This window comes from Nipponia nippon, unplaced genomic scaffold, assembly GCF_047370975.1.
Source record: "Nipponia nippon isolate SJK-2023a ecotype South Korea unplaced genomic scaffold, ASM4737097v1 scaffold_9, whole genome shotgun sequence".
Lineage (NCBI taxonomy): Eukaryota > Metazoa > Chordata > Aves > Pelecaniformes > Threskiornithidae > Nipponia > Nipponia nippon.
Genome location: NW_028262413.1, coordinates 26,399,248 through 26,426,081, shown reverse-complemented (window position 1 = coordinate 26,426,081; position 26,834 = coordinate 26,399,248). Strand labels below are relative to the sequence as shown.

The 26,834-nt window shown below is 53.6% G+C and overlaps 3 protein-coding genes across 15 annotated transcripts in view; 2 read left to right on the top strand and 1 right to left on the bottom strand.

Annotated features, from left to right (window-relative positions):
• The first annotated feature begins 23 nt into the window (after nt 1–23).
• Nucleotides 24–13,254, top strand: GRAMD2A (GRAM domain containing 2A). 5 transcript variants are annotated; one of them, XM_087743703.1, is made up of 13 exons: nt 24–116; nt 792–1,136; nt 3,671–3,784; nt 4,543–4,600; nt 6,092–6,164; nt 6,246–6,349; nt 7,136–7,234; nt 8,202–8,273; nt 9,388–9,450; nt 10,804–10,960; nt 11,309–11,408; nt 11,519–11,626; nt 12,128–13,254. In XM_087743703.1, the coding sequence occupies exons 3-13, from the start codon at nt 3,681–3,683 to the stop codon at nt 12,129–12,131; spliced, it is 942 nt and encodes a 313-aa protein (XP_087599829.1). In that variant the 5' UTR covers nt 24–116; nt 792–1,136; nt 3,671–3,680; the 3' UTR covers nt 12,132–13,254. The 5 variants fall into 5 exon arrangements, with proteins under 5 accessions (XP_087599829.1, XP_087599830.1, XP_087599826.1 ...); XM_087743704.1 differs by having other exon boundaries at nt 11,519–11,657; XM_087743700.1 differs by having other exon boundaries at nt 9,388–9,534.
• A 1,856-nt stretch (nt 13,255–15,110) lies between these two features.
• On the bottom strand, nt 15,111–22,750 carry SENP8 (SUMO peptidase family member, NEDD8 specific). Of its 2 annotated transcripts, XM_087743706.1 has the most exons (3): nt 22,640–22,745; nt 21,973–22,248; nt 15,111–17,505 (listed from the first exon to the last, which is right to left on the bottom strand). In XM_087743706.1, exon 3 carries the CDS (start codon nt 17,460–17,462, stop codon nt 16,824–16,826), a length of 639 nt encoding a protein of 212 aa, XP_087599832.1. In that variant the 5' UTR covers nt 17,463–17,505; nt 21,973–22,248; nt 22,640–22,745; the 3' UTR covers nt 15,111–16,823. The 2 variants fall into 2 exon arrangements, with proteins under 2 accessions (XP_087599832.1, XP_087599831.1); XM_087743705.1 differs by lacking the exon at nt 21,973–22,248 and having other exon boundaries at nt 22,640–22,750.
• Nucleotides 22,751–22,907: 157 nt separating this feature from the next.
• Nucleotides 22,908–26,834, top strand: part of MYO9A (myosin IXA) — a 186,014-nt gene continuing 182,087 nt past the window's right edge. For all 8 annotated transcript variants that reach the window (XM_087743837.1, XM_087743839.1, XM_087743835.1 and 5 more), the window contains exon 1: nt 22,908–23,109. The gene's annotated coding sequence lies outside the window, so the exon portion shown is untranslated. The remainder of the gene's footprint in view (nt 23,110–26,834) is intronic.

Below are 26,834 nucleotides of genomic sequence, written 5' to 3'. Positions count from 1 at the left end.
CGCGTGGCGGGGGCTTGGCGTGGCGGCGGGCGACCAATGGGCGGGCGCCGGGGCGCCGCGAGGAGGTCGGGCGCGCGGGGCATGACGGCACCGGCCAGCGCGGGGCCGCCGCGCAGGTAGGGGCGGGGGGGGTCCGGGAGGGGGTAGAGTCCGGGAGCTGCGGGGGTCCCGGTACCTGCGGGGATCCCGGTACCGGGGGGCGGCCGGGAGCCGCGGGGCGCCTCCCCGTTACCGCCGGGGAGCCCGGTGCCAGCCCTCGGCCTGCCCCCGGCCGGCTGCCGGCGGCGTCGCGCTCTGAGGGGAGCGCGGAAACACCGAGGCTCCCCCGCCCCCCCGCGAGGGGACGAACCGCGGCGGGGGGGTGGGTCCCGCCGCTGCCCGGCCCGGGAGCCGCCGGTTCTGCCCGGGGCGGGCTCCGAGCCCGGGCGGAGGCTGCCCCGGCCGCTCCTGGCCGCGGCCCCCGGCGTGGCTCGGTGCTGGGCGGTGGCCGAGCTTTCCGGGCCCGTCATTGCCCCACCGGTGCCCAAAGGGGACCAAGGCCGGGCTCACTCCGTGGCGTAGGGCTCGTGGAGCGGCGCCCAGTAAAAACCAGTATCCCGCGTGCTGGGAGTGATCCTAGGACCCAGGCCTCGGCTCCCACCGCGGCTGCGACCTGCCGAGGGTCAGCCCCGGGGACAGCCGGTTGCCGGGGGGGGACCCCGCGCGGACATCGAGGGAGGCCGGGACACGGGGGGGCACCCAGGGCTCCGTCTCTCCCTCCTCCCCTTGACCTCCCGCCTCTCTCCTGACAGCGCCGCTCGGGACCGGCCGTTCCCCTCCAGCATCCTCGGCGGTGGCTCCGCTCCAGCAGCCAACACACGGGATTGAAATGACCTTGAAAGCCGGGAACAAGGGCAGCTCGCCACATCCCGTCCGGGCTCACTCGGGCCGAGGCAGCCCGACCGCAAGTGCCTCCCTCCGGCTCTGATCCTCGTTTTTTTTTTTTTTGGGAGGAGAAATCCCTGGCTCGCTCTCTCTTGCCTCCTCTGCGCGCTTCCCTCTCACTTGTGCTGGCAGCGGGGAAGGGATCCAGCAAAAATCAAACGCCGCTGGAGGGGCTTGTGCCGGACCGTTTCCAGGCCGGATCCCAGCACTGCGTAAGGAGATGCCACTCCGTGGGGAGGGAGAAGCACTGGGCTTTGCTTGGCAAAGCTGCAGCCCGGGAGGCGAGCTGGGGGTCTTAGGGAGCCTTCACGGGCAGAGGGGGAGGCTGTCAGCCCTGCTACAGTGGGCTGGGGTTGGCAGGTCACCAGCAATGTTTTCCCTTTGCTGCGGACTCCTGTTCCACCTGCTCTGCCTCCTCTTGGGGGTTCTGCACTCTGACCGTTCTTGCTCCGCCTGTAGTTCGGGGCACTTGGGATGGCAGTTCTCCTGCAGGAGCAGCTTCCGGCTAAAAAAATTCCTCGAGGAGGGTGACGGCGTGAGCCGCTAGAAAGTGTTTTCCTCCCCATCAGCTGTGCCTGGAGCACAAATTTATCTTGTCCTGTGCTCCCAAACCCCGGATCTCCATCCCTGCTGCATCTGGGAGCCAGGATGGAGTGAGATCTGGAGAGGGGGGACAAGGCAGCTGCTGCGATGTCTCCACTGGGGCTGAGGATGGTCCTCACAGACCCCAGACCCTCCCTGGAGCCACCCGGTGCCAGCGTTGTGTCTGGGGACCGACTGACCCAGGACTTGTCCCTGGTGGTAACTGTAAGAGGGAGAGAAAACTGGGACAGGACCATGCAGCGCTTCCAAGTGCTCTCCAGCCTCTGGCTCTTCTCATTTTAGGGGATTTCTGTGTGTTTGGTGACCTCAGGGGGGTTTGTTGATGCCCTCGTCTTGAGCAGGGGGTGCCTCTCCCTGTCCCCTGTGCGGTGCCCCTTGGTGTCAGCCCTGGTTAGGGCTAAATCCGCTCGCCCAGATTAAGCAGCACAGCCGCTTGGGGATTTAAGGGATGACGTGGGGGAAGCTGGAGTGGGTTGAGAGTGGGTTGGAGCCCCTTTTCCAGCACAGGGGCGGGGGGGTGAAGGCTTTGGCGCCTTCACAATATGAATTTTGGCTTCAGGGCAGTGTGGCATCACCTGGGAGAGGGTGTTTATGGCATGGGGCTGCCCGTCCTGAAGGCACGGGGTGCCCAAGGAATCAAGCAGGGAAAAAGCATTTTGGTGCAGTGCCAAGGGATGTTATTTTGGTCCTTCTTGCCGGTAGAGTCTCCCTTCCCTTCCAGACACATCCTTTGACCTGAGCTTCTAAAAAAACCCCACAGCCTTGGTGTGTTCATCCCATCCCTACAATGCTCAGGCTTTGGGGCCGTGCGGGCAGCTCGTTTGCTTTGCAGACACTGGCTGTGGGAATCCAGGAGCTGGTTCCCAGCCTGGTCCTAACCACATGGCACCGGTGACTTGTGTTCATTTTTTCTGCAGCCACGCATACATGCTGCATCCTGAGGGAGCAAACCCTGTGCCTCCGGCCGGGATTCAGCCCAGCTCCATTGCATCGGGACAGCGTTTCGGTCGGGCCCTCGAGGCTGTGGGAGCGGGGGGCTCATGCGTCTTGAACTCTCAGGCCATTTGGTTGTCTGGTGCAGCACCCCCATCCTTGTCTGTGGGGGATTATTTAGATGGGTTTTCCTTTGGACATGCCTCTCGGAGCAGGAGCAGGGTGTGTGTAGGGAAGCACAGGGCAGCGAAAGAGCCCCTCTCTTTATTTAGGAAGCAGTTTGGGATGGCTTCTCCCCCTGGGCTCTGTCGCACCACCATGGCATTGTCCCTGTGAGCACCGGGATGCACTCCAGCTCCGCACTCGTCCTGCCTGCTGGTGTTCATCCTGCCCGCTGCCGACCTGCCTGTTCCCCACCTGCTCTGGCATCAGCCCCTGCCCGTTGAGCTGAGCTTTTTTCCCTTGAATAATTTCCTCTCTGCCGGTCTGGTGGCTGTTTGCTGGCTCTGCCATGCTGCCGGAGCCAGTGGGTCGCTGCTCCGACATCGGTTCCCTGGGATTGCACTCTGCTTTGGCTCTTGGTGCCAGAAGCACTGCGGCACAGCAATCTCTGGTTGCGGTTTGCCGAGGGCGGAAGCATCACCTTTCTGGCCTGCCGGGTGATAACCTTCCCTGCGCGCCACTGGGTGCATGTTTACTTTACCTGTCGCGGCTGATAAGTGCTTCTGATAAAACGCATGATGGTAAATAACGGGCTTTAATGAGAGGGGAGCAATTAAAGGAAGGAGGTAGTGCCTTCAGCATGGGCTTTGCCCTGGGAAGATGGTGTTTTGCCAACTTGGAGGAGCAGACCCTGGCCCTTGTTGGCCAAAATCTCCATCACCCCAGGGAGTTTCGTAGATCTGTGATTTTTCCCATCCCGACCTCCATCTCTTGAGGAGGAGAGGCTCTGCTTTGGAAAGTGTTATCGGAGGCAACGGGGAGGGAGCTGCCGCTCCTTGGCCACTTGGCTGCGAGTGCCGGGGAGTTCCTGGCAAGAAATGCCCTTTTTTTCCCTCCATGTGACTTGAGAAATCACAGAAATATTCTGGCTGTCCTTGAGCGGCAGAGATACGAACATCTCTGTGTGAACAGGGGTTGGAGAGAATTGATTTACAGCTCCGAAACACATCTCCCTTCCCCTTGGGGGCTAACAGGCTTCTCCCTGCAGTGCCAAACCGATGCATGAAAAAGCAGCTCCCCTGAAGAGCCCCGAGCCCATGCACGGCCGTGAGAAATTGGAGGCATCGCACAAGGAGAAGAGTTTGGATTCCCTCGATGGCAGGTGAGGGGCAGCGTCACTGTGGGGTCCTGGGGTCTGTGGTTGAGTGTTTGCTCTTTTTCCTCCTGTTTCCACCTCCTGCAGCATCCCTGCTGCCTCCAAGCCTCGAAATGCAGCCTGCCAGCTGGGGGGGTCCCCTCTTTGGTTTTGCTCTCAAATATTGTGTCTATAAAAGCAGAGAGGGGAGAGGGGTTTGGGAAGGGGGATGGTATTCCTGCTGCTGAGTGTTGGGACGATTTCACTGTCTGTCTGGTTTCTCCCTTCATCTGCCTGCGTGATGGATGCGAATGGGTGCCCCCACGCATGGCCAAAGTCCTCCTGCACCGGGCATGTTCCCAAATTCCCATTTGTGCTTTCCCTGGGGAAACCTTGACCTTGACCTGGCTGAAGCTCCCATCGCCAGCTCCTAGCCTGTCCCAGGCTGCTGCCGAGGGCAGCTCTGGGCTCCTTCCCCCAGTGCTGGGGTGTGTTTTGGGTATGGGCACCCCGGCACCAGTGCCTCCACCATGGCACGGACCGGCTCACCATAAGCCCGATGCCAGAGATCAGCCTTCTCCTGCAGCTCTTATTTAACCTCGAGGATATTCTTGCACGCCTGATGCTATGATAAATCGCTGAGACACCCAAAATGTGATTTCCCAGGGTCTCTCTTCAGTCCTCTACGTCTTGCTGTGTCTCTTCTTGCAGCACACGTGTTTTAGGGAGTGGGCGAGAGACCTGGGGCTCTTCACTTACCTGATTATTATTATTTTTCCTTCCAGCCTCCACCTGAATGAAGCCCTGAAGGATGAAGACATCAAGAAATGCCACCGGGAAGTGGTAAGTCTTTGGCTTCATGAGCAAATGGGCTGGTTCATTGTAGCCTGACCCCGGCCGTTTGCCATAGAGGAGCCCACCTGGGGTCTCAAATGTGGGCTGTGGGAGCCAGACACGAAGCCACAGTGGTTCCTGGTGTAGGGCAGAGGCTCCTGCCTGCGTTTTCAGGGGATCCGATGACTGTTTCGTGTGGCCCATGATCTGCCTTGCAAACACTTTCAGGATTTTCCATCCAGAGCAAAGGAGAAAGCAAAAATCTTGACTGCAAGCAGCTCGGTTCCCATCTGTTTGAACCTCTTTGGTTGTTCAAATCGTGCCAGAAGGAGAGCTTTTTGGTCCATCTACAAACAAGAGATGCTCTGGAAGAGGAAGGAGCGGAGGGAGGAGGCGTTTTGCCTTTTCCCATGAAAAAGACAGAGGAGAAAATAATTTTGCTGATTATTCAGAGGGAGGGTTACTAGACAGCAATGGGTTTGTGTTGGGGCCAGGGCGTGTTTCTTGACCTGTGGGTCAAGACAGCCCAGGGGTGTCTCAGAGGTGATGCCACCGCCCCCCCCATGTCCCCCTGTATCCCTCTGTGTCCACCTGAAATGCTCCCACTGGCACCCGCCACCGTCCTGGCGTCTCTCTGGGGGGTGTCTAAGCCAGCCCTAGGTGATGCAGAGCCTTGATCCTCTTATGGTCCGGTTCATCCGGTGACAAGGTACGTGGAGCAAAGGTGACCTTGTCACTACAGGCAGGAGGGCTCTGCCTGTGGTGCTGCCTGCAAACCAGCCTTGCTGCCCCGGGGCCCTTCGAGCTCTCCTGGACCTCTCCACACCCTGGCAAAGCATCTCGTCCCTTGGATTTCGGGTGGCAGCTGTCACTGCCGTGGGGACAGCCGTGTCCCCAGGGAGCACCCTGAGGTCTGGGGCGCTGCCTCCTCCAGCACAGGGGGCACAAATCTGCCTGCGCTGCCTTACAGGACTAAATGAGTGGATTTAATGCAAAGTGTGGAACTGCTTCGGAGCCTTTAACTTATATACAGAATTATTTAAGGGCAAACCTGCTGCGCCTGCTGCCACGGCTGCCGGCAGGCTTTGAAGAGGCACCAGGAATATAAATAGCTGGATGGCGCGGCGTGATGGGCGCAAAGCAAGTGTTGTCACCGTGCCCCGAATAAGGGACGAGCTCGAGGAGGAGGAGAGAAACCACTGGGCAAAATAAATTGCCTGCGGATGAGCCTGGGGAAAAACCAGCTCCTCGCAGAGGCTCAAACACCTCCTTAGATATTAGGGGAAATGTTTATTCGGAAGGATGGCACAGCGTTTGCTGGGTGCTGGATCATCCAACCCTCCTCTAGCCCTTCGGCTCTGCCGTCCCCAGCCTGGTGGGACCCCACTGCGCCTGTCCCGGGTGCGGGGAAAGGGAGATTTTTTTGCAGGAGAGTGGGTTTTTTTTTGGGTTTCCATATCAGCAAGGTCACCGGATAACTTTGCTCTGCTTCATTTTCAGGCCGCTAGCAAGTACAACTCCCAGTACCACAAGCTGTTCAAGGACATCCCGACGGAGGAGAGCGTGCTGAAAGGTGGGTGGCACGGCAAGGGACGGGCATGGGGGCGGCATGATCCGGCACACAGTCTGCCATGTCCCTCTCTCTGTCTTGCAGTTTGTTCCTGCGCCCTCCAGAGAGACATCCTCATCCAGGGAAGGCTTTACATCTCCCCCAACTGGCTCTGCTTCTACGCAAACCTTTTCGGGAAGGACATCAAGGTAACATGGGGGCCAGCTCACCCCGGTCCTGTAGGGCTTGTAGCCCAGGCTATGCCACAGCCCGCTTATCCCCTCCCGCACCCAAATACCACCAAAATTGCCATCAAAAGCCTCCGACGCGAAGGGGAGCGCGGCTGTGCCTCCCCCTCCGATCACCTGCAGGATCTGCCTGGGGAAAACAAATACTGGTTTGGTTTAAAATTCCCTGATGCAAAACCTCCTACAAGCCGCAATGGCGTTTGAAAGAAGATCAAAGGTTTCGGGGGGGAGATTTGAATCTCTCAACTTTTCTTCTTGATTTACAATCTGATGTTTCCCTGTTCGTCTTGTGGCTGACGGGGATCTTGGGGAGAGATGATTTCCTTTAAAACTGGGCTGAAGAACTGAATAATTTATGTCAGCCACTTTAAACAAATATCTGATGGAAGTACGGGGTTTCAGCGAAGTTATCCTGCCATAAATTACATCCTGCCTTATTTTTAACCCTCCCCAGGCTTGCAGGGGGCTCTTATGATGGGTCCTAGGGAGACGTGCTGGGTGATGCTTTCCCCTTGTCCTCACTGTTTTGATCGGGTAGAAACCACCTCTGAGCCAAGATTAACGCAGGAGGGATGCCCTGACCTTTAATAACAAACAAGCTGTCTCTGGGAAATGCTGAATCCCCATGTTGCTGTTCTGCTTGGGGCATAATTACAATGCATGTTAAATCGTCACCTTGTGAAAGAAACTCCCTGAGTTCGCACTGTGCCCATCCCTGCCCGTCCTTGTGTCTTTTTTACCCTTCAGGTTGTGATCCCAGTGGTCTCTGTACAGCTCATAAAAAAGCACAAGACGGCTCGGCTGCTACCCAACGGCTTGGCCATCACCACCAATGCCAGCAGAAAGGTAACACTGGCACTTCGAGCATCAGTACCCAGCCTTGCCACAGCCAGGGGATGCCCTGATCTGAGTTGGCTGTGATTTGAGAGCAGGGAATGAAGTGATTTCCATGTCTGGCTGAAAGCGTGGGCCGGCTGGGAAGTGAGCACTGTTCTCTGTGCCGGCAGCCAGACAGGGCAAATACCGCAGCTTTGCTTTTGTTTCTGAATTTCCCTTTGTTTCTGGGCGAAGCAAAGACCAAGTGAAACTCAGGTGAGCCTGACAAATCCCTACCAGGCTCAAATAAAACCTTTAAACTCCGTAAATGCAAGCAGGGGAAGGGTTTTGTCCAGCGTTCAACCTGAGCTGGCAGAAAACTTGGTTAAGGGGATGAATTTCCAGCTTTTAAGTCACATTGGGTGTTGTTGGCTGCAGTGAGATGATGTAGTCCTGCTCAGTGCATCCGAGTCCTCACTTGCCCAGGTGCTGCTTGTGGCAGCATGTGTTGCCCGTCCCCTCCCAGGGAGGCGGTAATTCCTGGAGGATTTCAGAAGGGTGTTATTCCTGTGGGATTTTAGCGGGGGGTGGGACAAGGCAGGATTTGGGCATTCAGAACGATCTGGTTGCAAGGCTGCCCTGCACATCGCATGGGCTCTGCATCGGGCAAGGTGAGCGCTGCCCCATGTGCTGATCCATGGAGGCGCTTTTGGTCACTCCTGGCCCCATTTGCTGCCACATCCCTCTGGGCTGAGCGTGGGAGACCCCGTGGGGACAGCAGCTGAGCAAAACCAGCCCCAAAAAAATCTGGTCCAGGTTTTCGCAGGCTGCAAAAATAGCAGCAGGGAAACTCCGCAGGGAGATGCCTGCAGGGGATGTGGCTCCCGAAAGAGGGGAGATTCAAGGGCAGGGTGTCTCTGCCTGTCCCCTGCCTGTGGGGAACTGGACTCGGGATGGGGGTGAATCTCTCCTGGCAGCTTCTCTCTTTCTCTTGCAGTACATCTTTGTGTCCCTTATCTCCCGCGACAGCGTCTACGACGTCCTGAGGAGAGTCTGCACGCACCTGCAGGTACCCTCCACGCCGCGTCTGACAGCATTTCTATAGCCACAAGCTCCCTTTGGGCTGCATTTTGGGGAGCAAAGCTCTTTGCCATCGCCATGAAGGCTTTGGACCGCTCCCAAAGCCCTCCCTGGTGCCATGCTGCCTCTTCTCGGCATCCTTGCTCCACAGTAAGGGACAGGAAGAGGGACAGGAGCCCACTGAGAACGGCAGCACTTCATGACACTGCTGCATCCCCACCATCCCCCCCGCCTGATGCAGGGGGCCATCCCGCTGTCCCCGTTTTGTAGTTTAAATGATGGTAGCTGTTTCTTGACATGCTCCTGAGCATCCCAGCGGGGCAGAGCCCATTCCTGGGTGTCATGTAGGCATCCTGTCCTCGTGAGCTGCCGGTGGCCTTTTCTGGGTCACAGATGATGGAGGCAGAGCCCAGAGTTTCTGCTCTCTCCCAGGGCGTGTATATGAATTATTTATAATCTGGTAGTAATACTAGTTCTGCCACTCTGCACATCGCTGCCTTTTCCCCAGATCTAAAGTTTAAGGGAAGGAAAAATGGTACAAAGTAAAAAAAAAAAAAAAAAAAAAAAAAGGCGAATTAAGCCTGAAGGGGGAAGAAATCCATCAGCCCTCAAGCTGGAGAGGAGGGTTGTGGGAACTTCCTTTTCTCCCTGCCTTTGAAGCACATGGGAAGCGGTGCTGGAGCCCTTCCCTGCCTGGAAGGGTGGCTGCTGGGTGTGCCGGGGCGGTGATTTAGGTGACTCGCCCCATCACTGAACTGGGGAATTTGTTCTTTGAAATGTGCCCAGTTCTGCCCAAATATTCCTTCCCCTCCCCCCGATGGTTTATCCCCTCCACTGGGAGCTGAGACTGGTGCGGGAGCCCTTCCAGGAGCCCTTGGCTCAGCCATGGCCCTGTAGGGTTTTCAGCAGCAGGAAGCAGCGATACAGTGCCGTGTCCTCTGCCGGATGCTTTTCTTCATCCCCAAAATCCCTCTGCTTGCAAATTTTAAGCAGCTGCTCTTCTTAGACTCACCAGAAGCATCAAAATTCAATTCTCTGGCTTAGGTTGAAGCAGGGAGAGGTGGTGCCCCAGCTGGTAACACCCATTTCTTTCCCCCCTCCAGGTTTCGAGTAAGAAGAGCTTGAGTTTGAAGGAGCTGACAGAGGAGCCCGATGCTGTGTCACTGGTGAGGGTCAGGGCGGCTCTGGGAGAGGGAAGGACCCCCATGAACACACGCTGTGGGCAGGAGAGCGTCCGCCTGGCCCCCTTGGTGGGTTTAACAGCTTCCTGGCACACTGAGGTTCAGCCAGCAGCCACTTGCAGGGTGCAGAGTCGGTCCCCTCCCCATGCTGCTGAGACAGGTTGAACAAAGGGGCAGCCGTCACCTTTGTAGCTCATCCTCTGGGATCCTTGTACTCCAGTTTGGCAGAAACAGCCAGGTCAAGAGGATGATTTGGACAGCCTGTGGCTGAACATAAGTCGATGACCCAGCCCGTTGGTCTTGGGGGTCCACTTATAGACCAAAAAACTTTGGAGCGATGTACAAAACACTGCTGCTCTGCTTGCACTGGCTGGTGCTGTTCACAGCTGTGAACACAGATAACGGGCTGGAAATGTGGCTGAATTATCCAAACACCTGTGGGGTGAGTGGGACGGCTTGTAGCCAGGAGGCTGGAGAGGGAAAAGGCTGCTGAACCACAGTGTGACCAAGGGAGCATGAGGGGCTGCATCCTGCTGCCTTTGGAGCACAGCAGGGCTTGGCTCAGCCCACAGTGGCTGCCTCCCCAGCCAGCGGGATGTGTCCTCCATGAAGTGTGGAGGGCCCGTCCCTGTCTCTGCTCTGCCGCCATGCCGGCCTGTATGGGGATGCTAAGCAGGGTGTCCACCATGGGCTGGTGGCCCTGTGCATCAGGCTGGGTGCAGGAGGTGACAAATGGGGTGCCCCCTGTGAGCCGGTGGCCCTGCACACAGGACCAGGAGGGTGACAAGTGGGATGTCCCCTATGGGCTGGTGGCATCCCAGGGGCTGAAGGCGCTTTTCAAGGAGTGAATCAGGAGGGACCCAGGCTGGAAGCATCTCCCAGTGCTTCTGAGGGATGTAGCCTTTCACCAGCTCCAGCCCTGGGGACTGTCTGGCAGGGGAACCCCTCTCCATGCTGGCTGCCACCCTGCTCAATTCAGTGCCTTTCTGGGGCGCTGGGACCGGGATGCTGAGCCACAGGGAGGGTGAGGGGCTCTTGGAGAACGATGCGTGACTGCGTTGAGCTTCAAAGCAAGGGGTGAAGGAGGCAGCAGTTGGTATTTGGGGCAGGCGTGAGGTGTGTGGGCAGGTCCTTCCTATGGCAGTAGGAACCTGTGTCCCCACGGGGCCGTCGTGGAGGACCAGTTCTCCCTTAGGATGATGTTTTGGATGTGCTGGTGCTCGATGGAGATGCCGTAAGGTTTGAGTCCGAATCTGGCCCCACCGCATCCTCAGCGCTTTCAGCTTCATGGGAGAAACCGCTGCCGGTGGCACGGCTCACCCAGGGCTGCTCCCGCAGGAGGTGATTGTCCCCGAGGGCAAGTGGAGGAAGGTGTCACCTGCCTCGCTGTCACTGTCGCTGCCAGACGCCGACTACCAGTGCATCCATCGAACCTCCGTCAGCAGCCTGAGCACCAAGGAGAGCTCCTTCACCTCTGAGGAGCCCCTGGTTTCAGGTGAGGACTGCGTCCAACCTGGGGACGTGGGTTTGTGCCCTGCCCCGCACACAGTGCTGGGCGTAAACCTCCATAAATACATGTTCATCCATCCTCTGCTCTCGTGGAGGGGGTTTCTGCCTTGCAGACGAGCAGGGTTGAGGCTGGGAGTCGGTGATGGGATCTTGGGGATGGGATGAGGTGTCCTGCCTGCCGGGTCTGAGCCCTCGGCATGTGCCTGTAACACCTGTGCAGGCAGCGTTAGCCTGTGGAGGAGGAATATTTGATGCCTGAAGGCTCCCGGTTGCTGGAGGAGCATGAGCATCTGCCCAGCGTCGCCATGCTGCTGACTCTGGGCTTGCATTTCAGAAAGTGCAATAAACACTGAGGAGGAGCTGGAGGTGGAGCAGAGCTGCGTGGCGGAGCTGAGACCTTCTGACTACCAGCTCCTGAAGATCTTCATCGTGCTGTAAGTGTGCTGAGCACGGCCACGGTGTGGGGAGAATGGGGGGGCTACACTGGGAACGTCTGTCTCAACCGCCAGCTGCTGAGCGCTTGTGCTTGTTCCTCTTCTCCCAGCATCTGCCTCCTGGTCGTGTCCTCCTCATACCTGGCGTTTCGCATCTTCCGTCTGGAGCAGCAGCTCTGCTCACTGAACCGGGACTACCTCTCCCGCGGGCACAGGAGGTGAGGGACGCCTGGGGACACTTCGGGGCAGGTGGGTCACACCACGAGTAGAGGACCTGAGGCATGTGGTGTAAAGAGTGACGGCTCCGCTCTGTGACATATCCCAGGGATGCTTTGTCCCTTATCCTGTGCCTGCTGTTGGGATGGTCGATGGCAGACCCAAAATGCCATCCCCATGGAGTAGGTGATCCTATCAAATGCTGGTTTGAGCGACCGGGCAAAGCTCTGCTGTCCCCGAGACTTTCAGCCCTTGGGAAAAGGTTTCTATGCGGGTTTGGGGCTGGTTCCCTGGTTGTAGGAAGCAGCAGGGCATCTCGGTGGAGCTGGGCTGTCCCCTGCGGCTAACGCGACCACAGGCATCAGCAAGGGATGGACAGGACTGGGTTCCCTTGGGTTGGGGACATCAGGGGGTCTCCCTCCTCATGCCCATGGGGCCTGGGTGCCGGGCTGGGGTATGGTGCCTCCGTGGCCACTCACCCCCTCTTACCCTGCTCTCCGCAGGTGACCGTTACCCCCAGCGCTGGCTGAGGACGGATGCTGAGACAGTGGCACCCTGCATACAGATCCTGGTGCTATCTTCCCAGCTGTGGCTGTTGCACGTGGCCCAGTTTTCCCTCGGCCGGTAAAACGGGACCAAGTATCTTCTCTCTTCCTACTGGCACCTGCTCCCAGCGGGACCGCCTGGCCGGCTCAGAGCCACCGGTGCCAACTCCCTGTCCCACTGGAATTCCATTTTCTCTGTGGGATGCTGCTGCGCTGTAGCACTGGACGATGGCTCGGGGCTGCCAAGTGGTTGGACCTCCCCTTAGGACTTGCTGCTAAAAAGGGGGCCAGTTTTTATTCCAGAGTTGGGTTTTTCTTGTTAAAAGATGACCTTGGGCTCATTGGGAACCCTGAAAAATGTGGGTGAGTTGTTGCTGCTGCTCTGGGTGAAGTCCAGGCAGCGGCTCTGGGCTGAACCCACCTGTTCGTCCCCCTCTCGCTACCCCTGGGGCCACAGCCGGAGGAATCACCCCAAGCCCAGGGGTCTGCAGAGATGGGGAGAAAGGGGCCACCAGCCCTGTGGGGCGTCATTTATCCCAGCACCCAAGGGTGGGGGTACAATCCAGACCGCCCCCAGCTCCGCTGGGCTCTGTACCAGCCCCCAGCCCTTCTCTCCTGGAGCACCAGGACATCTTGGGGTGCGTCTGTGTGTGTGTGTGTGTGTGTGTGTAAAGCCTGCAAAGCACTTTAGGGTCCCCCCAGACCAGGCATCTTCACTGGGGACTGCACTTGGGAATGGTGCCGGACAAGGGCTTTGTTAGTCCCGCTCGCCTTGTTAAGACATCCCAAAAGCAGCCAGTGGCTGGCACCGGTGAATGTTCCGGGTTGCAACGTGTCTGTGCCCTGGTTTGTGTTAACCTCGTCACGACGCGGAGCCAAGTGCCACAGGATTTATCCCGCATCCTGATCCGGGAGCATGCTGGGGCAGCAGGTGATACCTGTGCGATTTATTTTGGTTTTCTTTCCTATTTTTTGGGAACTACAAGTGATGATGGGGCCAAATCTGTGTGCCTGGAGAAGAGCTTGCTGCTTGCTCCAGGCTCGGTATGGCTTTTAAATGAAAATAAAACGAGGATTTTCTAGCACACCCTTGTCTGCTGCCAGCATCCTTGTGGCGGTGCCGGGCTGCAAGCCCCAAAATGGGATACTCAGAATCTGGGCTGTCCCAGTGGCCCTTCACTGGGACGTGGATTACGTGGGGATGGCCCCATCCTCTCATGGGCTTGGGGATGGGTGGCATCGCTTGGGACAGCACTGGTGGACCTGGGGCTGTGTGGCTCCCAATGTCACACCCCATAGGTCCGGACAGGAAGGATGCTGGTGGGTGCGCAGCATCGTTTCTCCAGCACTGTGTCACCCTGGCCATGCCGGGGGGGAGACACCAGGCTAGGGGTGCAGCCCTGGCTGGAGCAGGGGGACCAGGGTGGCTTTTGGGGGACACCCAGGGCCAGGGATACTCCGGGTGTAGGGAACAGGGAGGTTTTTCTCACTAGATGGCAGCAGAGACCGTGGGATGTGACGCTAAAGCTGGTGGCAGGACCACCCTGGGGACAGTGGATGCCTGGGAGGGTGCTGAGTTGCAGCCCCATCCTTCTGGGGTGGTCGGGGTGAGCCTTCCTCCTCCTCCTCCCTGAGCATCCGCAACCCCAATCCCCCCCACCAGCCTGGCCCATGCAGCAAAATGCATGAAAATGGACCAACCTGAAAGCCACAGCAGAGGTGGCATTGGCTAAGTGGGGACTGGAGTGGTGTCACCCCATTTTTTTGGGAGATTTAGCACCCTGGGGTGCTGGGGGGCAGTCTGTGGTTCAGCCATGTTTCTGGCCAAACTATTGAAGCTGCTTCTTCAAAGCCCCAGTGTTATGCGGCTGTCAGAGCCTTTGATTTTGTGGGTGACCTGGTGGATGAAAGGTGCTGTCCCGCTGCCGCCCCATTCCCACCAGGGACTCGCCCAGCTCGTTTTACAGGTGCAGCTGTCGAAATGGGTTTGGGGTTGTGTTTTTTTAAAAACAAGTTGGTGCTCAGTGGGTTCAACCTCAAAGTGGGGCTCGTGGCCCCAAAAATGAGGTTTAGAGGTTTAGGATTGGGGGTTTTTTGGTCGTGTGCCCAGCCTGGTGTTTTTTTGGGTGCTCTGCAGCACCCAACACAAAGCAGGTGTGTGGGGTCCCTGGTCCCTGTGTGGAGCCTGGGCCAGGTGTGTGACAGTGGTGACAGCCACCTCAGCTCCTTTCGGGGCTCTTTGGTTGAAGCCAGTGGTGGGACAACCTGTGGGTGCAGTTGGCTGATGTGGAGGAGGTTTGGAGGAGCCCGGGGCAAGCCCCTGGTGTGGTTTGGGGGGGTCTCTGCTGCTGGGAGCTGGTTGCAAGGCTCTGGTTTTGTTCTCCAGCCAGTGTTTGCCTGCCTTGTCAGTGTGTTTGCTCTCCCGGTGACGCCCTGCTTGAGCTTATTTGCTTTTCTTTGTGTAAAGAAATGTCATGTAAAAGCCTTGGGTGCAGGAAATGTCCCTGGGTGCTCACCTTGCTGGCTCTGGCAGCCCTGCCCCTTGGGGATGGGGAGCACAGGGTGCCCTCTGGATGAGCGCAGCCCCTGCCCTGCAGTCCCCCGATGCTTCCTGCGTCAGACCCACCATCCTGCCTTCCTACCTCCCCTCTGCCCGCGCTCCTCCCCAACCCAAATCAACTCCTAAAAATATGATTAGGAGATTAAATCAGCCCATATGGCCTCCTCGCTATTGTTCGAGGTGCTGGCGGAGTTGTCCCCAGGCTCGCTGGCTCTCCAAGACTGATTTCTGCTCGGTTTCACCCACTGCAGGGTGCAGAGTGGCTGCAAAGCTATAACCCTTGCAGCCGCAACACCATCGCACAAGGAACTGTGGGACAGCAGGAGCCACTGCTTGTTAGCGGGTACCTACACAAAAGACAGGACGATGCTGACAAACACACAGTTTGGTGTGAGTTTTATTCTGGACCAGGCAGCCTCTCACGGTGGCAGTGACGTTGCTCCAGCAAAGCCCCGTGCGAATCCCCTTCGGCGAGTGGCTTGATGCCATTTTGGCTCCATCCAAGCGCTGGAAGAGGTTTTCCAGGGAGGGCTGGTGCTCAGAGGGACGCCCTGATCTGCTGGCTGCTCTCCTGTCTGGGCAGCCTATGAAGGATGGGAATGACCCCGACCCTCTTTTTGCCCCTCCGCTGTCTGTGTGTGATTGCTTGGGTGTTTTGGGAGAGCCTGGGCTGTAGCTACTTACCTTCTTCTCAGCAACAAGGGAAGTTTAAGACCTTCCTGCAGTTCACCACTCTTGGTGCTGTGCTGGTACACACACTGGTGGGGCTGGGCTGGCAATAAGATGGGTGAAGAGCGCTGGGTTCAACATAATCCTTCCCCCTCTTCCAAGGGTTACATTTAACCTGGCTTTCCCTAATCCAGTTGGCGCGCTGGGGTGTGGTTGCTCTGCTAGACACCACCTGAGCAACCTCCTCTTTGCTTCTCATGAGGTTAGAGATTACTTCTTATCCTGCAACAACATCTCATTTTAATTTTTATTTTCCCTGCTGCTAAGCCTGTCTTTTAACAAGAGGATCTGCTCTGAGATCCCAGCTGTCAGAAACAGGAGGAAAAGTGTTTCAATGAGAAGTGTATTAAGGACTTCTTGGGCTTCAAGGAGACCGCAGTTATCTTTGGCTTTTATATATCAGACTCTGTCCTTTTGTTCTCCCTGGTGTGTTTTTTATCTCGAGTAACAGAGCTGGTTTTGTGCTAGAGGAAGCAGCAACCGCCTCGTACGCTCTGAGCACGGCAAACACTAATGAGCGTTGGGGAGCGCTGACAAACCCTCCCTGAATGGAGATGACCTAAAATCATAATGAAAAAAAAAAAAACAACTTCAAAGAGTGAGTGTCACTTTTCATCTCAATTAAGTTTCCTTTTCTAGGATTGGGTTTCTCAGCTTCCTATTAATCTTCCAGCAGTTCAGAGTCAGGTTTTAATTTGTAATAAGAGCAAGCAGGGGTGGGGGACAAAAAAAAAAGCTATCGCTGTACAGCTTAGGAGCCACCTATGTGAAGAAAACTGATTTTCTTTTTGCCCCATTCTTTAAATAATCGTAGCATTTCCTTTGGAGTTTCGTCTTTTGACATTGACGTCTCAGCATCAGGTTTTCAGGGGTAAAAAATCCTTGCTGCTAAATCCTAGACTGCTCAAATACCACTAGTGGGAGGCACAAATTAGAAATAGCCATGATAAAGCATTTGGGGGCTTGATTTTAAAGGGCATTTGCTAAACCTGGCTTGGAACAGCAATGCCTCTAGTCAATTAAAGCCACCTAATGAGGGCGTGTTGCCTGCTGGGCAAAGGTGGAGAAGTCTCTTTAGCAACCCATTTTGCCACCGCGATTAGTGTAAAAATTCACCATCGAGAGGAGGATTTCTTTGAAAGCAAAGTGACTTTCCTTGTTAGAGGTTCAAAGGCCAGTGATTTCCAGAGGGGACTAAGGCTTTTCTAGGAGGGAACAGGGTGTTTGGGGGGTGTAGCCATGCTGGAGGGGTTAGGTTCTTCTTCTTTGGGACAATCCCGCACATGGGCATCTCCCTCAGGCACTGGGGGTGCTGCCTGGCGGCCAGGGAAGGCAGTTTTTGGGGGCGCTGGAGCTGCATCTTGATCACTTCTGCGCCAGATTCGTGATGAGAGCTTTCCACTCCGATCTCTTCTGAGTGATGTAGGAGGGAGTGAGGAGCTGCAGCAAAGGCTCCGGGCGGTCCCTGAAGTATCCCTGACACAGAACCTCCGTGTTGCAGATGACGTACATCCCACAGTCATAGCTGTTCTGCTGGGCAGGTGCCTTCTCCTCCACGAATGTTGCTTTACCCCCTCTTTTGCCTAAGAAGGCCTCCAGCTTCCCTGCCACTTGCTTGGCGTGGACAGAGTTGCATTTACTGTGGGAATCGTAATGGGCGAAGCACTTTTTGTCCCTGAAATAAACCAGTAAGCTCCAGTGGGTGCCCCCAGCAACCTGGCTGGAGTTGTCATTGATAGGCAAGAACACCAGCTTCTTGTGGAGAAGGTCCAGCGGTTGAAGGAATATGGCTATTTCTTCCTGACTAAGGGCACATTTAATGAACTGAGCCACTTCGGGGCTGATAAAACAAACCTGATCACTAAATTCTTGGAACTGGTGGTTGGCAAAGTACTCAAAGGCAAACCCGATGATGTGATCGTTAAGCCAGTTTGGGGGCTCCAGCAAGGCAACATCTGACTGCCTCAGCAAACTGTCCATGTAACTGAGAACAACAGGGTCCATCCTGCGCAGGTCGGGGCCACAGCACTCCGGGAAACTTCAAAATCTGAAACATAGAAAGAGAAGATGAATTAAGGAATTAGATCCCACCTGGGACAAGATACAACACAACAAACATCTTGAGTTCCTTCTGAGCAAGCAGTGAGCAAAAGCCCAGGTTTCCCAGACGGATATTTGAAGGACCAGCGTTTGAACTATCTGCCAGATGAGCAGACAGAGGACACACAGCTCCTCACCTGCAGTGTGACGGGTTGAGCCGGGCTCTTCTGCTGCTCTAAGAGCAGTGTGTGGCTCTGATTAGATAAACATTTCATCGTTATGATCTTAACCTCAAAGCAAAGTGATTTCAAAGCAGTTCCTGCTCGGGAACTGCAGACACGCCTTCAGCTCTGTGCTTTGCACAGAAACCATACGTGATCCAGGAGAAGTCGGTTGGTGTTTTTGTGTTTCAGTGTTTCACCTGCACAGTGACAATCACTGTAATTCTTTGCATCATTGGTATTCCTTAAATACAAGTCTTTTTGGGGCTGTCTGGCAGGCATATGGTCCCTTTTGCCTAACAGATAGTGCCACAGCTCGGTGCCAGACGCATGACCTGTTCCAGGAAAACCTGCTGGCCCGCCAGCACAGGAGGCAAGGCGGCAATGAGTATGGAGAAACAAAGCAAAACAAGATCACAAACAAACCAGTTCCCTACCGTGGGAATCTTTAGGACAACTCTCTGCCTAGCCGGTAGAGATTTCAGTAACTCAAATACCACCAAAGCTGGATGGTCCACGAAATACCTATAGTTTTTTAGCTCAGGTTCTAACTTGCCAAAACTTTGCTCACAAAAGGAGAAAGTGCTTGCGGGTACACTGAGGGGTGAAGATCCCTGCAGGCTTCCACTGGTGATGTCCACCTGCGAACAGAGGTGACTGGTCATGCTGACCCACTCTTTCCAATCTTTTACTCTGTTATTTGTCCATTCTTCCCTTCTAATCTGCACCTGCTTTCCACAAATAGAGGCTGCTTATCCTTAAAAAGGTTCCTGGAAATTCAAGTAGACTGTAGCACCTGGCTCTCCCCACCCATGTGTTTCAGGATGTACTCAAGGGACTTCAACAGGTCTTCCAGGCAAGACTTCTCCTGACTTCTCTCTGTTTATCAGGTTATCTGGGTATCTGCTAATTCTGGCCTTTCTACCAGTCATATAATTGCTTTTCAGAAGCTGTTGCACTTGCTGCTTTCGCGTCCCAGGGGGATTAAAGTGTGTTTTAAGAAAGAGGTTGCACAGCACACTAAGAGGTGCTACTCAACAGACAACACGAAATACTCGCTGGCACCAGACTAGGATTTAGGAGGAGATCTTCCAAAGAGAAACTGTTGATATAAAGCCCCTATATCCACACTGATTTTTCCTTTTGCTCTCGCATCGCCCAGCCTGGGCTCCTCAGCTGCTGCGATGCACCATCAGCCCCTGACGCTTCTCTCCTTGCCAGGACAGTGCTAGAAACACTGCAGCTCGTGATAGCGGTGACGTGGAGCTGGTTTGGCCTCACCCTTTCCTCATCTGTGCCCAACGTAGCATGAAAACATCTTAGCATTTCTTAAAGTACCATGTAAAAACTAATAATGATAAGATCACTTTAATAGGAGTCACTATAAATAAGACACTAATTATCCGTTATGATGGGGGAAATAAAAAAAAAAAAATCAAGTGTTGTGTTGTTTACATGTTAGGAAGAAGTAGATTTGTGCTTCTTATTGCAACATGAATCATGAAAAAAATCCTTCCTGGCCAGGTATGCATAAATTAAGAGAGATTTATCTCTAAAAAGTTTTGGCAAGGTCACATCACATGTGACTTGTAAATAACCGAATGGATGAAGCATGCTGAATGTGTAATACATCGGAAGGAAGGGCCGAGGTAGAGTATCTGGGGCTTGAAAAAGCTAATAACTATTTGTGTACTGCTGATAAATCCGAGACATGCCAAGCAGCAAGAGTCACTGAAAAGGAAGGGGAGCAGTCATTGTTATTTATACTGAGCCAAACACAATGGTATTTGGACATGCTTCCTACGTTAATGAGCTCGAACTATTTCCAAGTTTGTGGAGCAGATCCTTTGCAACAGCCTGCAGTATAAAAACAAAACAAAAAATCTAAACTAAATCCCAGCAACTCCATAGCATGCCTGAATATAATCTTGTTTAAAAAGCTGTACATCCTGCAGGCCTACAAGCAACCAGTTTGTGGGTTTAAAAGGGTCACTGCTGAAATACTTTTTGCATGTGCCCATACAACACCCCAAATTTTGCTTTACTGCATGTTTTTTCTGCTTCACCTTCTCCTAGAGATGTATGAAATACAGCAAATAGCTTTCCACTCAAGTCCAAACGGGATTACGGGCTAGGAAAGGAAGCATGTGTCCTGTGTTCTGTTAATTTTCCACTCTGCAGAAACATCGTTTGTGTGGTTTTTCGGTCAAGGAAAAGAAAAAAAAAGAAAAAAGAAAAAAGACATTTGGCAGCTTCCTACAGTCAGGAAGGGAGAATGGTTATAGCAAATGCTTAATTGCCACTACCTACTACTTTTAATTTTATTGCCATCTGGTATTTGCGAAACTGCATGTGTGAGTTCTGCAGGATGACTCACCACGCGCAGCGCACAGCTTAAAGGAAAACCCTTTGTAGGCTCGGACGCATTTCAGAGCCACTTAAGGTAAGCGGTGAGGATCGAAAAAAGCATAGTGGAGCTGTGAAAAGCCATCAGAGAGGTGGTTTTGTTCAGAAGAACCTTCCCATTAAAGCTAAAGATGAATCCGCAGAGAACCCAGGACATGGATTAAGAACCTTTGATGTTAAGGGGTGTTGAAATCCAGTCGCAGATCACAAGCAGCTCTGCTCAGACACAGCCAGGATCTGCTTCCTGAAGGCTCAGGCACACTCTGTTCAGAAGTTTTCATAAAGATAGGAATAAATACTGGTGCAGGCCTGGAATGTTTGTTGTAGGTTGCCAACAAGAGTCTTGCTTGTTCATTACATTTGCATATTAGTAGTTGGAATTTGTGCAAACTCTCTGTAATCCTCAGCTTCTGGGAGGGATATTCATCTGACCTGTTTTGAGTGCTAAGATGAGAACACCAGGGAGAGAAAAAGGAGCATTTCAATAAAAATGTCATCAAGCCAACCAAGATGAAACCTCCCATTTCGTTTACAGATTTGAAAATGGTGTCATCTTGCATCACTATGGCAAGAAGTCAAGTTTCTCTCCTCTCTAAGTTATAACAATTTAACAAATAAGCTGCTGTCATTAGTGCAAGTTTGATCCATGAACTGATGGGACTCCTTCGCGTCCAGGATGCAAGGCAAAGCCTGCGTTTTGTAATACTTGACATAAAAACCCCAAACGTGCTATTTTCACAACATTACAGACAACTACCTTCTGCATGTAATTGTTGCCTTGCACTCTGAAGGCAGCACTTGAGAGCCAGGGAATGAAACTCCCTAGTAATTGAGTGTAAATAGGCAGTGACAGAGCAAAGAGAGCATAAATTAAGGATGAATCAGATTCCTAAGGTCTATTTTAATAAATGAAAGGTGCTAAGAACATCCGGAGTGAATATTTTAAGGTGCCACATCACTAAACTCAGGTACCGAATTTAAAGAATATGTAGGTAAATACAAAAAGCCACCTGAAAGACAAATTATTCAGACTTTACTGGGGAAGAGTCGGAGGGACAGAGAAATTTTCAGCAGCTTGGCTGAGGTCTCTGGAATGATCAAGACTAAAAGGCCCCACGATTTAACCATAAGACCATTCTCTTTTACTGGAAATACAGTTTTTAGACGCAGTGTCAGTGCTTCTAATAGCGGTCGTTGTTAATGGTAGCAAGATCAGACAAGGAACATCAATTTCTATTTACCAGCGTGAGCTGGGCTGGGCTACCAGCACCTGAGTCTCCACACTTATCTGTCTCCTAACAGAGACAAAGAAGAAACTCAAACAAAATTTAAACAATTAAGCCAGAAAAGAAGCATACTCATCTACTCTTTTGTTAAGTGTAAGCAATCTCTTTGTACCCTATAGATATTATAATTCCTGTATGATACAAGAACAGAGCCTTTGCGGTTCAATAGGCCGGGAATGCCGGACTCGGAAGAAAACATTCATCATTTCTGTACACACAGACAATGCCCAAACCTTTCTGTTCCCGACAAATTCCCCAAACCAGACACGTGCAGCTGGTCTACACAACCAAACTCCAGAACCCTGCTTTGTTTCGCAACATTTCATGGGGCAGTAAACTAAAAGCCGGAGGAACTACACCAAATGCAACACAATCAATCAAAAGCATTTTGCTCCCCAGGATGGGGTTGGCCAAAGCATTAAGTTTAACAGGGGAAAAAAACCAGCAACCTGAACACCTGGGGATGAGAGGTGCCACCGAGACTCTCTCGGAGGCAATGATGAGAAACCCCTTTCATCGGAATGATGTTAAACCAGATGTCAATGGATCGCGTTCACCTACTTTGAGAAAGAGTTTATTCAAGAGAGTAGTGGGAAGTGCTGGGAGAGAATATCATTTTCCTGAAAGACCTAAAGGTCACAGGAATTCAGTCATGAGAAGGAATTTGGTCGGAGGAAGGGATTCGAGTTGTCATCACTCTGTGGAGACATGACCGATGGCGCCCAGGCAGAGGAGCGACGTGCTTGACCCCAAGCTTCTCCCTGGCAGTCGGTGCCGGTTGGGATCAGAGCATGCCAGCAGCCCCCCGGGAAAAGCTCGCTCATCCCGTTGCCGCTTCTAAGGAAATAAATGAGAATTAAGGGGAGAGGAGAGGGTCCACCCGGGGCTGGGGTCAGGGTCAGTGTCAAGGCCAGGGTGGGGAGCAGGGCCTGGCCCAGGACCAGCCGGCAGCGCCGCTCCCTGCGAGCCCACCCAGGCCAAGCAGTGCCCGGGCAGCCCCAGGTCGACACCCGGTACCGGTAACGCGGCTCTACGTTTAACGATTTTAACCGTTTTCCCTCAAAAAAAACGCGCGTTGAAGCCTCCGGGCCCGGTGGAGGCCGGCACGGACCCCCAACGGCTGCGACCTGCGCGCCCACCGGGCACAGTAACCGCCGCTGGGGCCCTACCGACGCCGCTGTTGCCGTGGCAACACCGGCCGGGCCGGGCCCTCGCCGCCGCCGCTCACCTGCCGCCGCATCGCCCGCTCGCCCTCCGCCGAGCCGGCACCGGCCGGTTGCTGCGCACTGCCGTAAAGCTGGCAGCGCCGCGTCGTAACGACCCGGCGACGGCAGGGTGTGCGCAGGCGCGGGAGGAGAAGGAGGCGGAGGGAGGGTGGGGGCGGTCTCAGGGGCGGGGCTACAGGCGGGGCGGGGCTACAGGCGGGGCGAGGCGAAGCGAGGCGCGCGCCTGCCTTCCCACCCCCCACCCCCCCCGGCGGCGCGCGGGCGGTGGCGGGTGCGCGAGGGAGGCGCGCGCGGGCAGTCGGGCAGCGCCCGAGCGGCGGCGGGAGCGGCCGTTCCCCCCGCTCCCCGTCATCGTTCTCCTCCCGCCCCCCGCCCGGTCCCCCCTCAGCAGCGCCTGGCGGGACCCCCCCAGCAGCAGCGGCGGCGGCGGTAGCGGCGGCGGGCGGGGGATGCGCCGCGCCCCGGCACCCAGGTGAGCGGCAGCGGAGCGGGGCGGGGGCCTCCGGGTGTGTGTGCGTGTGTGTGCAAGGGGGGAGCGGCGGGCTGTGGTGGCCGCGTCCCGCTCAGCGTGAGGCGAGCCCCGTAGGCGCGGCGGAGCATCGCCCGGTGCCGGCGGGAGCCTTTGTTCGGCGGAGGAGGGCGAGTCCCTCCGGTGGCGTGGAGTTCCCGTAACGGGTAAAGATGGGCTGGGCCCACGCGAGCCTGGCCCCCACGCGTGACCGGTCCCCCCCGGTGCGCGGCGGGCGCAAGGTGCGGGGCGGCTCTTGGCCGCCAGCCCCGCATGGGCTTCCCCACGCGTGGGAACGCTGAGGGCGGCAGCGGGGCTGCTGGTTTTTAATCCTCCGGGACCAACACGCTGCAGTTTACACCCACTTTGGGGTGGGTCGGACATGCAAGACGTGAAGAAACCAGCCTTGGGGGGGGAAGCTTTTACCTCCCTTAGTGTTTCTAGTATCACCAGTGGGTCCGTGGGCTGGCAGCATCCCTACAACCCCCCCCCGGCGAGTGGGGAAACAGCCCTGACGCCGCGACGATGGGCACTGCGACGGGACCGGATCGTGGTTGGCACCGTCGTCTTTGGCAAAGGAGCAGCCCGTTACGCTGCTAAATGCGAGCGGCGTTAACGATTTCCACCCTGTCTTAACAAGATATTTCTGTTTTTTAACGCAGTATTTGAACCCGTGGCAGCTTGCTTCCCGGCACTCTGGACCTTTATGGGAGTGCTGCTCCTCTAAAGGTTAAAAAAGGTCGATATTTCTTTCTGGAATTTTCCTAAATGTAGCTGAAACGGCCTTTGCTTTATCCCCCCAAAAAATCCTTCGACGTGACTCAGGTAGGACCTGCCGTGAGTTCAGAGCCGGGCGTTTTGCTGCCCTTCTGCTTATAGATCGGCTTCTTCCTCCTCCATTTATGTTTTCATATCCTGAAATCAAGCTGGGATTAATAAAGTCGTGAGCGTGAGCTCAGCAGAAATCATGGCTTTCACATCCCTTGCTGCAGCGCACGTTACCCTGCCCATCAGCGTATTAAAAAATAATCACGTAGCGGCAAAGGAAAGAGGAGAACGCTGCTACAGGGAGAGAAAACAGCATGGCATTTTGCTAAATCTATAACGAAGCACTTTAATAAATCACTTCGTAAATAGGTTATTAGTTGGAGAAATGGGTTTCTGGCCGGCTCAAGCATTTTTCCAGCTCTTTTCCCTGGGGAGTGCTAGGAAATGACAGGGGAGCGTCGTCCTCTCGTCTCTCCTGACGAGATGTGCGTGGACATGGTGGTAATGGGCTGTGAATGCGTAAGTGCAACCTTACCGAGCTGAGCTTAACCACAGGCTTCAGCAAACTCTGGTTGGGGTCAGAGAGGCTGCGTTATCACTGAAGAGCATCTTCTCTTCAGCCCATCATCCTGGAGTCATGTGATAATCACGATTTCCCCTACATCTTTGAGTGAACTTATCCATTTCAGTGGCTTTTCTCATTTTTTAACATTTTTTTATTAAAATAAGAGGATTTGCTTTGTGTTTTTCCCCTTATGAAGGCTCTACCAGCCTTCACTCTCACTCCTAGCCATGATTTTTCATCCCCAAGATTATTTTGGAAGCTGCCCATCCGGCTGCTGACAGTAGGAAAGGTAATTCAGCAGCTCTGGCACACAACTAATAAGCTTTTGTTTCCTGGTCTATCAGTGATGATGCAACTTCATTTATTTATTTATTTATTTATTTATTTATTTATTTATTGCAATCAACATATAAATCAGGATGGCTTTAGAGATGTTTCATCTTTATTGAAAAGCCTGTGGTCCATCAGTGGTGACTCTGAAACATCTGAAAAAAGGTTTATTTGAATACCCTGATTCTCTTTATTTTTTAAAAAAGTATTAAAATGTAGAATCAGCTTTGCAGAGTGTGCCTCAGAGTTATTTCTCCTGTGCATCCGCAGCTCCAGTTACGATTTATGAAGTTCACATTTTTACCTTTTTTCTTTTTTTTTTTTTTTTGGTGGGGAAGCTTCATTTTAAGATTTAAAGGTATCAGATGGCCGACGTGACATCTGCTGTTGCAATATCTTTTACAAACACTGGCACTTATATATGCCACCTAAAACTCAGACTAGCAAACCTTTGGCATCCTTTGCTAGAAAATCTAACCATCTAAATGTTTTATGCCTAAATTATTTTTATCTAGGGTGTTCATGGTGATTTTAGCAAGCGTTCATCACATTTGTGAGAAAACCTCTGAGAATGTGAAGCATGCGAGGGCAGGTGCTTAGGAAACGTGAAACCTGAGGTTACCTGCAGAACCTTAATTTAGCCCCTTTTGAGGTAGGGCTGTACTAGAACTCCTAATCACCCATGTATGCCGCTTGACTTCTGGAAGGAAGGATCACTCTTCCACGTCATCCGCAGTCAACAGGGGGAGTACTGTGAGCACAGGGCAGTGCTGGTCCTGGTCCCTCCACTGGTTTTACAGCTTGGCACCACCATGCAGCTGGTGAGGAAGACCAGGGTTCACCATTACAGCCTTGGGACCAAGTGCGCCACGTAGTCCTGAAGCCTTAAATACCTTGAGTCTAGCAAAACTGCAAATGAATGTGATCCAAGAGTTTCTAAAGCCATTTGGGCTGGTTGTTTTTGGTGAGCGTAGCGTGGCCGTTTTCTGTCAAATTCTAGTTCTTACTCCAAACCATGGAGCTTTTGGATATAATTTCTTTAAAAATACATCTATTGGGGAGAAAACAAGGTTGTTGAGCCGCTTGAATTGTCTTAGCTGGTCAGACTCAATTTCAGAAATTCCTGTGTCCTGTTGGTTTATAAACAAAATGGGATTGCAGTCCCACTTGCACACAAAATACTCAAGAAGTATGAAGCCAGACCAAGCAACTGAGAAGAGCTACCGTCCGCGGGAAGAAACCCCGTCGTTTTTAGACGGGTTGTTTTGCTGTCGTGTCACCCTGAGGTTGAAGGCCCGCTTGTTATGCAGTTTATGAAGCTCCCAGCCTGGTCCTGGAGTCTGGCTCCCCAAGATGGTCTGGGTACAGGTTTCGGCTGTAGAAGGCGGCTGCTATTTTTTTTTTTTTTTTTTTTTTGTCTTGAGCTTGAAAAGAGCAACTTATTTTCTCAGGCTTGGGTCCTGCATCCCTACATTTGCTTAACTTCCTCTTGAGTGAATGGGATTTCTCTCTTCTCTAAAAAGTAAACATGTGCATAAATATTTAAAGGATTGCGGCTTAAGTTTGCGAATTTGAGACTTTCTCTAGCATTCCTTTGGACAAAAGCAGTGTCATCAGAGATTTTGATTGTGTCTGGGTAGTTCCCTGCTCTGGGAAGAGGCTTGTTAATTGTTTGGGCTTCCTGCTGCATCTTGGTGTTCAAAAATATTATGCTGTGTTTTCAGGTTAGAAGTCCGGGATTATCACAAAGCTTAGGCGTGGGTTTCTTATTGAATTGTAAGGATGAAATGCTGCTGATGGGATGTCTATAGGTCATCAGAATTAAGATTATTTTTATGGTCCTTTATTTTTTTTTTTTACATTGGCCAAATTTTTCTATAGGCTTTGGGTATATGTGTGAAGGCACAGGTGTTCAGGATTGAGAATATATAAACCAAACATGTGAAACTCTTGCCAGATAATGGATAATAACAGGAAAAAAGGGAAACGGAATAGTCTTTGCTTTTTCTGTGCGACTCTTATTAAT

Bases quoted from the DNA above. Each gene is read 5' to 3' on its own strand.
- GRAMD2A (XM_087743700.1), top strand. From the start codon at position 3,681: ATGCATGAAAAAGCAGCTCCCCTGAAGAGCCCCGAGCCCATGCACGGC. The intron at 3,785-4,542 runs GTGAGGGGCAGC...TTTTCCTTCCAG, and splicing joins TTGGATTCCCTCGATGGCAG to CCTCCACCTGAATGAAGCCC. The intron at 4,601-6,091 runs GTAAGTCTTTGG...CTTCATTTTCAG, and splicing joins AGAAATGCCACCGGGAAGTG to GCCGCTAGCAAGTACAACTC.
- SENP8 (XM_087743705.1), bottom strand. From the start codon at position 17,462: ATGGACCCTGTTGTTCTCAGTTACATGGACAGTTTGCTGAGGCAGTCA.